This window comes from Copadichromis virginalis, linkage group LG9 (assembly GCF_057382275.1).
Source record: "Copadichromis virginalis isolate Kocher_CV1m ecotype Utaka linkage group LG9, C_Virginalis_male_GT1.1, whole genome shotgun sequence".
Lineage (NCBI taxonomy): Eukaryota > Metazoa > Chordata > Actinopteri > Cichliformes > Cichlidae > Copadichromis > Copadichromis virginalis.
Genome location: NC_140626.1, coordinates 32,916,987 through 32,927,637, shown reverse-complemented (window position 1 = coordinate 32,927,637; position 10,651 = coordinate 32,916,987). Strand labels below are relative to the sequence as shown.

The window sequence follows — 10,651 nt, the reverse complement described above, 5'->3', positions numbered from 1 at the left end:
ACTTTTATAAAACCAGTTTGGTCAGGATGAATTAAAAGGGGGGTTATTTTCTCTAATCTTTTTGAGAGAGCTTTGCAGATTATTTTAAGGTCTACATTAATAAGGGATATTGGACGATAGCTTGAAGGAAATACAGGGTCTTTGCCTGGTTTTAGTAAGAGACTGATATTTGCAGAGTTCATATATGGTGGTAGTCTACCATTTTCTTTGATTTCCTGCAACATCCTGTGAAAAGCTGGTGCCACAATCGTCCAGAATTCTTTGTAAAAATCTGTTGAAAAACCGTCTGGACCTGGAGCCTTATGATTGGGCATATTTATCAGAGCTTCCTGGAGTTCACCTGGCGTCAGTAGCGAATCCAGTGCCATTGCTTGGGTGTCTAATAATTTTGGAAGAGTTATGTTGGGATTTGCAGGTTAATGTGATCCCTGCCCCTGCTTTGTATTTGCCAGTTGTGTTATCTGGGGATCACATTTTGTAACTCGCTGAAGTGTCCCGTTTTTCAACCCAATTCTGGTCTCTGACTTCGGACGGCTTTGCACCTTTTCTGCCAGGATTTTTTCTAACCACATCAAAACAATCCACAAATCGTTCCAGAACATTTCCACAGCTATGCCATCTGATAGCACAGTGGAGTGGGATGTCTATGCATGAGCTATCCATCTCGTCGAGCACAGACTGGAATTGGCGGTGTCAAAGCAGATTGCTTAACTATAAAGTTCACGATTTTTGCCACTGTGGCCATGGCGTCATGAAGATCTGAATTTGACATCTTGGCACAAAGGTTTTCTAACTCTTTTATTCAGTGTTGTTTAATGATGAGATGACCAACTTGTTCCTCAATTAAGGTAACAGCACCCCTGTGTTTTCCAGCAATGGCTGGTGCATCATTATTTGTCACAGCACAATGTAATGCCAATGCCTCGCTCATCAAAACACTCCTTAAAAACCTTGCCAATACCCTCACGTGGTGTGAATAAGGCACGGCGGGACCACAGATCATCATTTAGAGCGTGTTTTCACACGGCGGACGTGATTGCAGACCTGCATGGCGTCGCCGACCACGCCTCACCACACCCCACATCACGTTTTTTCAGGCATTGGGGTTAAGCAGAAGAGTTCCTCTTGTACTTCCACATCACAGGATCTTACCAGAACAGCCAAACGTGGAACCTCACTGATATCAACGCTTTTGTCCAAAGCTACACTAAACACCTGGGCTTCTTTCAAAGCAGCTGTTTGTTGGGCTCTGACATTGTTACCTATTTCCTGGATGTATCATTCCACAGTTCTGGCTGATGCAGATATGTCTTGAATCCTTGCTTTAATTGCATCTTTGTTTGGAAGCCCATTAAATAACATCTCTGAGCTTGAGAGAAAAGCCTCCTTAATAAATTCTCCGTCTGTAAACAGCTCTCCATGTTTAGCAATGCACTGCCCAATACGAAAACTTACTTATGGTCCATGATGTTTAGCAGCTGTAAAAATGTGCAAGAGTACTTGCTTGCTTCTCATATCTTGACACAGCACGTGTAATTGATTCAACTTTCTCTGCCTCATACTTGAAGCTTCTTGATCTTTCATCTCAAACTGTTGTTTAACATTGGAGGTCTGGCAACCAACACTCTCAAGGCAAAGGGCACATATAGCATGATCTTTCTGTTGCACAAAACCCCAGTCTTCTGTCCAAATTGGCATAAAAGTCCAGGAATTACCTTTTTTTGCTCGCTTTAAGGCCATATTATACAGGACTGGCTAGCTAGCAGCATCCCTCTCCCCTGTAATTTTTAGCCAATTGGAAAATCTCCTCCTTGAATCGCTACCTTAGCGTGGTGGAGGGGTTTGTGTGTCCCAGGGATCCCAGGGGATATGTTGTCTGGGGGCTTTTGCCCCCTGGTAGGGTCTCCCATGGCAAATTGGTCCTGGGTGAGGGACCAGACAAAGAGCGATTCAGAAGACCCTTATGAAAAGAACATCGAGCGAACAGTTAACCCGCCCGGGATAGGGTTACCGGGGCCCCGCCCTGGAGCCAGGCCCGGGGAGGGTGCCCAAGGCGAGTGTCTGGCCGTGCCTTAGTCCATGGGGGGGGGGGGGGTGCTGGAAGGTGCTCCACCTGGAGACTTCAATGCTCACGTGGGTAACGACAGCGAGACCTGGAGGGGCGTGATTGGGAGGAACAGCCTCCCTGATCTGAACCCGAGTGGTGCTTTGTTATTGGACTTCTGTGCTAATCACAAATTGGCCATAACGAACACCTTGTTCGAACATAAGAGTGCACGTGGCACCAGGACGCTCTAGGCCGTAGGTCGATGATCAATTTTGTAATCGTATCACCAGACCTGCAACCATATGTTCTGGACACTTGGGTAAAGAGAAGGGCTGAGCTGTCAACTGATCACCACCTGGTGGTGAGTTGGATCAGGTGGCGGGGGAGGACGCTGGACAGACCTGGTGCACCTAAACGCGTAGTGAGGGTGTGCTGGGAACATCTAGCAGAGGCCCCAGTCCGCGAGATCACACACGCACACCTCCGGCAGAGCTTCAACAGTTCGGAGGAGTTCGGAGAGGCCATGGAAAAAGACTTTTGGACTGCCTCGAAGAGATTTTGGCAAACCGTCAGGCGTCTCAGGAGGGGAAAGCGGTGCTCTACCTGCACTGTGTATAGTGCTGGAGGAGCGCTGCTGACGTCGACTGAGAAAATTTTCAGGCGGTGGAAGGAATACTTCGAGGACCTCCTTAATCCCACTGACACGTCTTCCGAGGAGGAAGCAGAGTCTGGGGATGAGGGGAATGACCCGCCAATTTCCGGGGGCGAGGTCACTGAGGCAGTTAAACAACTCCTTGGTGGCAGAGCCCCTGGTGTTGATGAGGTCCGCCCTGAGTTCCTGAAGGCTCTGGACGATGTAGGGCTGTCCTGGTTGACACGCCTCTGCAATGTTGCGTGGAGATCAGGGGCAGTACCTGTGGACTGGCAGACCGGGGTGGTAGTCCCCATCTTTAAGAAGTGGGACCGTAGGGTGTGTTCCAACTACAGGGGATCACACTCCTCAGCCTCCCTGGGAAAGTCTATGCCAGGGTGCTGGAAAGGAGAGTTCGTCCGCTAGTCGAACCTCGGATACAGGAGGAACAATCCCTTGGGGTGTCCTGTGGGAGGTGTTGCGGGAGTATGGGGTGTCTGGCCCATTGCTACGGGCCATTCGATCCCTATACAACCGTTGCAAGAGCTTGGTTCGCATTGCCGGCAATAAGGACTCGTTCCCAGTGGGTGATGGGCTCTGTCAGGGCTACACTATATATATCTAAGCTATATGATCATAATTATAATATTATAATATAAGAATAATATTTCTGATAGAGTCAAAATCAAATTGAATTGGGACCTGGTAAACCGACCTAATTGCTCTTAGGACCAAAGAAGCTTCTCGGAAGATAGTTGAAACATCTTCAAGGAAGTCCAGTTGCCTTCCTTTCAGTGCTCTTTAGACTACCCAGTAAGGTTGGGTGAAATGTAAAAATTTTCCAACCAACAATCGTCAGTCCACTAACTGAGATATTCGCGCATGCGTAGACTTTTTGATGGGCGGAGCAATGTAATCATCCACGGACTGATTTGCGGAACACAGAAGAAGTCCAAACATGGGCGAACTTATTGCCACATTGCACACTGGAAGGTGCAGATAGATTTCCTGTCAAATTTGTATGTTTTTAAACGTTTTGTTTGGAGGGAATATTTTACCTTATTTGCTTGTTTGTTCCAGTATTAATAAAGATACTATAAATTTCGTTCTTTGAATTCTTTTGGCAGCAAAGAAAGCTGAAAAAAATTATCTTTATTTTACATTTCCGGAAACGGAGACCCGAACACATGAACACACACGCTCAGGTCTGAAAGCAGTAGCAGCCAGCATGGTTATATATATTTCCGCTGCACGTCACACACACACCCTCAGTTTACTCAGTTCCTCTTTCTTTGTGTCAGATTTCAGGTGCAGCTCTGCACTAAACTTCCTCTTTTTTTTACTTCTCCTTTCTAAAGTCTGTTGCCAGGGCAACTTGTCACCTTCCGACCTAGATCTTTGTCACCTCTGGGCCTGGTTTATAAAGGCCTCTATTATTAAAATACATGAAACAATCTAATCAGAAAATAAGCATTAAGAATATATATATATTTAAATCCTAACAATACTTTTTGGATTATTCATTTATTTGAGATGCACTAAATCACACTGAAGACTTAACTCTACGCCAGACTTTTATTTTCTTCTTATGTTCGCTGGAAAAGACCTTTTGAAATTTAACTTATTTGTTGTTTGGACAAGCGTGTAAAACATAAACACTAGAACAGCCTGTAAACATGGTTATACTGGAAAAAGAAGCCAGTTTCTCTTTGTTTCCCTCTCCACCATTGTGGTTATTATATTTGAATAAAATGTTTTTGGGTTTTTCTGAACACAGGCTACTGCCTTGCTTTCTATCTGTTATGACTTTGAGTAAATGGATTGCTGCTGCATTTGAGAGCACTATGATGAGGGTGCCGTTAAAACAGCGCTATTATTTAGTTCTCGTGACTGCTTCTATTAGCTTCAACCAACAACATTAGCAAACTTACTCTTGGGCAAATAAATACAGTGCAAAAAAACCCCCAAACATCCATTTATTTTACTTAAACAAGCAGCTGTTTTTTATGTTTTTTAAAGCTATATAAATATTTAACAGTGCAAATGCAAATTCCTTTCTGAAAGTTTAACCAAAAGGCATTTCCAGTAGAAATGGGCTGACATATCCTGAGCATAACCATGTATAACATCCACTGAAGTTAAAAAGAGGTGCTTTGCTACATTAAACTGCAGTGTGCCAAATAAAAAAGTCAAATATGTATTTTTCGGACCACAAGGTGCATGGGATTATTAGGCACATTAAGCGAAACAAAGCAGTCAGATAAATCAAACTATTCAACTCATTCTTCTTGCTTCCTCTACTTCTGTACCATTGATTCATTAATTCTGTATTCTATCACAGCTGCTCTATTCTCATGTTGTTCATGGAAAGCACTCCAAGGGATCATTAACACCGCCCAAAAGATCACTGGCTGCTCTCTCCCCACACTGGAAGTTCTACACAACGTCCACTGTTTTAAAAAGGCCCAAAATATCATAAAAGACACCTCACATCCTGGCCACTCCCTGTTTGAACTGTTGCCCTCAGGCAGACGGTACAGGGCAATCAGCTCAAGGACTAACAGACTCAAACACAGTTGTTATCCAACTGCAATAACACATCTGAGTACTACAAAAAAATGTCCATCACGCCACTCTTGTGTTAATCTATGCACGGTCTGAAGCATGTGTGTGGGAATGTATGTGAATGTTTTACTGTTACGTCTTATTAGTATTTTAAGTATTCTATCTATTTTATTTATTGAATTTTATTGTTTTATTTATATTTTGATATTGCTAGGGATGATGCAATGATCGGGGACCATTCTTAATTTCATTGTTCTTGTGACAATGACAATAAAGTTTCTGATTCTGATTCTTGTTGCAGTATATTAATGACTAACCTCATATTGTGGATGGATTATCTTAGTTGTTCTCCTGACTGAAGTTTGGTCTGTTTACAGCATCCTGCCATGCGATTGCATTTGTCTCTAACCATCAGGAACCTTCACGTTAACTTTTATTGAGTGGAAAAGTGTTAGCGTTCATCCTCCAGCTTTTCTGTTTATGTTATGCTAACATAGCTGTGTCGCTAGCGATCATGTAGCACATTACATACCAGCTAGCCAAACTTCAGTAACCCTACAAACGTCACTGCTGTTTTGTTTCCTGTCTTCATTTATGTTGGAAGTGATAGCAGAGCTGTACGTTAGATTTTTTTCAGAAATCTCTCAGTCAGAACATGCTATATCATGCTTAGGTAACTAGCGAAACTAGCGAGCTAACTTCCGCTAACTTCCTGCTAACTTCTAACTCTGCTAAATGTAATGAATTCTGTTTTCATGGATGCCTGGGTGTTAAACATCATAGTTACACCTGGTAAAGCAACAGCGCTGATTGTTTTATTAAAGATGGAAGAATTTAGACAGTTTTTAACTCCTAGTGATATTCGTTTGACTTCGGGACCTTAAAGGAGTTTAGGACCCAGATTACTCCCAGATTTACAAGCACCTTAGTGCAAAAAAATGTGCTTTGTTGTCTATCTGACGAACAAACACCACACCAGTTAAGTTGCACCATTTTTACAAACTAATTCTGGTTCATCCGTTTCACTCAACAATCTGCTTTCCCCCCCATTCTCATTCTCAATTACCACCGTGCTTTTTCGTCACTGCGCATGCACGGTCTACCCATATTCTACCGCAATATTTCATTTTCTTATCGTTGCCTAGCATTGTACCGGTATTACCGCGAACGGTATAATATGGCGCAGCCCTACATGCGAACACAATTTAATGCGAAGAGTTGATCCAAAAAGTCAGTCTTAAATAAGAAGATAACAATATACATACATAACTCACAGTAACTGCACTTGCAGTTTCTTTCTGGTGTGGATCTGTTGGTGGATTTTAAGGTAACGTGGAGCTTTAAAGGTCTTATCACAAACGTCACATTTATAAGGTCTCCCAACAGTGTGGGTAAACATATGGTGTTGTAAGTCTTTATATTTCACAAACAGTTTACCACACTGGTCACAGCAGTAAACGTCATTTCCAGTGTGAATGCGGAGGTGAATATTTCGGCTACTTAGCCAGCGGAAGGTTTTTCCACAAATGTGGCAGCTGTACGCCTTAAATCCGGAGTGGATAACTTGATGATGCTGTAAGTAGGTATGGCGAGCAAAAGCTTTACCACACTGATCACAGCTGTACGCCTTAACTCCACTGTGGCTGAGTTGGTGTGTTTTTAAGCCTCCAGCGTGGGTAAAAGATTTTCCACACAAGTCACAGGTGTATGCTTTAACTCCACTGTGGATGAGTTTGTGTGTTTGTAAGCTAACAGCCTGGGTAAAAGATTTTCCACACAAGTCACAGGTGTATGCTTTAACTCCACTGTGGATAAGTTGGTGTGTTTGTAAGTTAACAGCCTGGGTAAAAGATTTTCCACACAAGTCACAGGTGTATGCTTTAACGCCACTATGGATAAGTTGGTGTGTTTTTAAGCTTCCAACCCAGGTAAAAGATTTTCCACACAAGTCACAGGTGTATGCCTTAACTCCACTGTGGATGAGTTGGTGTGTTTTCAAGCTTCCAGCCTGGGTAAAAGATTTTCCACACAAGTCACAGGTGTATGCCTTAACTCCACTGTGGATGAGTTGGTGTGCTTTTAAGTTTCCAGCCAGGGTAAAAGATTTTGCACACAAGTCACAGGCGTATGCCTTAACTCCACTGTGGATGAGTTGGTGTGCTTTTAAGCTTCCAGCCTGGGTAAAAGATTTTCCACACAAGTCACAGTTGTATGCTTTAACTCCACTGTGGGTGAGTTGGTGTCTTTTAAAGCTTCCAGCCCAGGTAAAAGATTTTCCACACAAGTCACAGGTGTACGCTTTAACTCCACTGTGGATGAGTTGGTGTGTTTGTAAGCTAAAAGCCTGGGTAAAAGATTTTCCACACAAGTCACAGGTGTACACTTTATATCGACTGTGGATGAGTTGGTGTGTTTTTAAGTTTCCAGCCAGGGTAAAAGATTTTCCACACAAGTCACAGGTGTACACTTTAACTCCACTGTGGATGAGTTGGTGTGTTTTTAAGCTTCCAGCCTGGGTAAAAGATTTTCCACACAAGTCACAGGTGTATGCTTTAACTCCACTGTGGATGATTTTGTGTTTTTTTAAGTTTCCAGCCAGGGTAAAAGATTTTCCACACAAGTCACAGCTGTACGGTTTAACTCCACTGTGGATGAGTTGGTGTGTTTTTAGGTGTTCAGCCTTGGTAAAATCCTTCCCACGCTCATCACAGCTGTATGTTTTCTCTCCCTTTCTTCTGTGAGGTTTGTCGGCCTCCTGAGAGCGCTGACTTCTCGCTCCATGTTGGTCCTGCAGTGACAGAGATACAAACAGAGGCAGTGAGTGAAATGCAGTCTACTTCTTCTTCTTCTTTGTGTTTAACGGCGGTTGACATCCAACGTAAAGGAGCATTACCACCTCTTACTGTTCCGGAGTATGGGTCAGACAGTGAGTTTACAAGCTGTATCAAAACAAAAAACAAAAAACAAAAAAAACCCTACACTCTTTCATAAACACCTATATCCTTCAGAAACCCCACCAGTTCCCTCACCTGTGCCCTACTACCCTCCAACACACTCTTCAGATTAAATTCCCCAATTCCCCACTCCTTCAATCTATTCTGCAGAACTTTCCTCTGCACATCATAACCCTTACTGCGGTGTAAGGGTATTACATGCTCTACTGTCTCCATCTCCTCCTGGCACACTCCACAAAGCCCCGTCTCATGTTCTCCTATCATCTGTAGTGTTTTATTCAATGCACAATGTCCCAGTCTAAGCCTGGTAATGACCACCTCATCTCTCCTATTACCCCCATAAAACCTACTCACTGCCACCTCCTTCTTAAGATGATACAATTGCCTGCCCGTACTCCCTGAATCCCACCGCTTCTGCCACTCCTGAACAACCTGCCTCCAAACAATACCTTTTGCTTCAGATCCGCTGCTTGTAATTTCCATCTCAGTCCTATTTTTAGTCAACGCTCTTTTCGCCAACCTATCCACCTTTTCATTTCCATTGATCCCTACATGAGCTGGCAGCCAAAGAAAGTGAATATTGCCACCACAACACCTTATTCTGCTGATAGTCTCCAGAATAGCATACAGCATGCCCTGCCTTGTCTTCGAACAAAATGATTGTAGACTTGAAAGAACAGCTGCCGAGTCAGAACACACTACCACCTGCCTGATTTTCGAACACTCTACCCATTTCAATGCTACCAAAATTGCTACCATTTCAACCGAGTACACTGCCAGTCCATCTGAAGTGCGTCTGTGTATTCCAATATTTTTTGACGGAACTGCTATTCCAAACCCTGTACTTCCAGTAACTGGACTTTTAGCACCATCCGTGAACACATGAATACAGGAGTCCACAGGAGGGGTCTCCAATAATCATGGGGGAACCACAGAGAACACTACTGCAGGACATATTTTAAGTTCATACACCTGACACTCCTTAGCCCACTGATTCCCCACCTTTCCAAAATGATCCTTCTGACTTCTTCCATACTCCCAGCATTCCAAAAGTACCTCCTTTGTGGGATGTGCGTCACCATGACCACCAAGATGAACCCAGTAATTCACCGATACTTGCTTCCTCCTAAGATCTAGGGGCATTTCTCCCATCTCCACCTGTAGGGCACCAACTGGAGACGTCTTAAAAGCTCCACAGCACACTCTAAGGGCTTCCGATTGCAGAACATCTAAACTTCTCAACACATAGGGAGCTGCTGAACCATATGCCACACACCCATAATCAAAGACCGACCTAATTAATGCCTGGTAAAGTCTTTTCAAAGCAGAAGAGCTCGCTCCCCAACCCCTCCCAGCTACACACCTCATAACATTAATAACTTTTTTGCATTTGTTTCAATCCGGTCAATATGCTCCCGCCATGTCAGTCTCAAGTTAAATGCAGTCGTGGAACAAACTGAAACTCCATTAGTGGAATCAAAGATGTCAACAAACACGTCGTAGGTGTGTTACCACCACCTTCTGGTGATATTATCACATTACAATTATGAGTTACAATGAGAGTTGTGACGTGCACACAGTTTCAATAACAGAGATATTTTTGCTCACCTTTTGGGTTGAAGTCATTGTTTCCTCTGTAGTGGCTGAGCTGAGTCTAAATGGCTCATCGCCTCCTGATGATCAGCTGGAACAAAAAATATATTTATATGTATTTCATCCTTGACCAAAAGAAGCTGTGATGGAAAGCTCAAATTCAATTCAATTCAATTTTTATTTATATAGCGCCAAATCACAACAAAAGTCGCCTCAAGGCGCTTCATAGATACAGAGAAAAACCCAACAATCATATGACCCCCTATGAGCAAGCACTTTGGTGACAGTGGGAAGGAAAAACTCCCTTTTAACAGGAAGAAACCTCCGGCAGAACCAGGCTCAGGGAGGGCATCTGCTGCGACCGGTTGGGGTGAGAGAAGGAAGACAGGATAAAGACATGCTGTGGAAGAGAGACAGAGGTTAATAACAGATATGATTCAATGCAAAGAGGTCTGTTAATACATAGTGAGTGAGAAAAGTGACTGGAAAGGAAAAACTCAATGCATCATGGGAATCCCCCGGCAGCCTACGTCTATTGCAGCATAACTAAGGGAGGATTCAGGGTCACCTGGTCCAGCCCTAACTATATGCTTTAGCAAAAAGGAAAGTTTGAAGCCTAATCTTAAAAGTAGAGATAGTGTCTGTCTCCCGAATCCAAACTGGAAGCTGGTTCAACAGAAGAGGGGCCTGAAAACTGAAGGCTCTCCCTCCCATTCTACTTTTAAATACTCTAGGAACATCAAGTAGGCCTGCAGTGCGAGAGCGAAGTGCTCTAATAGGGTGATATGGTACTACAAGGTCATTAAGATAAGATGGGGCCTGATTATTTAAGACCTTGTATGTGAGGAGCAGGATATTGAA

The 10,651-nt window shown here is 43.5% G+C and overlaps 1 protein-coding gene across 1 annotated transcript; it reads right to left on the bottom strand.

Annotated features, from left to right (window-relative positions):
- Positions 1 to 3,727: 3,727 nt before the first annotated feature.
- LOC146702318 (uncharacterized) lies at positions 3,728 to 10,391 on the bottom strand. The gene is made up of 2 exons (XM_085468772.1): positions 9,806 to 10,391; positions 3,728 to 8,031 (listed from the first exon to the last, which is right to left on the bottom strand). The coding sequence occupies exons 1-2, from the start codon at positions 9,821 to 9,823 to the stop codon at positions 6,514 to 6,516; spliced, it is 1,536 nt and encodes a 511-aa protein (XP_085324898.1). The 5' UTR covers positions 9,824 to 10,391; the 3' UTR covers positions 3,728 to 6,513.
- Between the last annotated feature and the right edge of the window lie 260 nt (positions 10,392 to 10,651).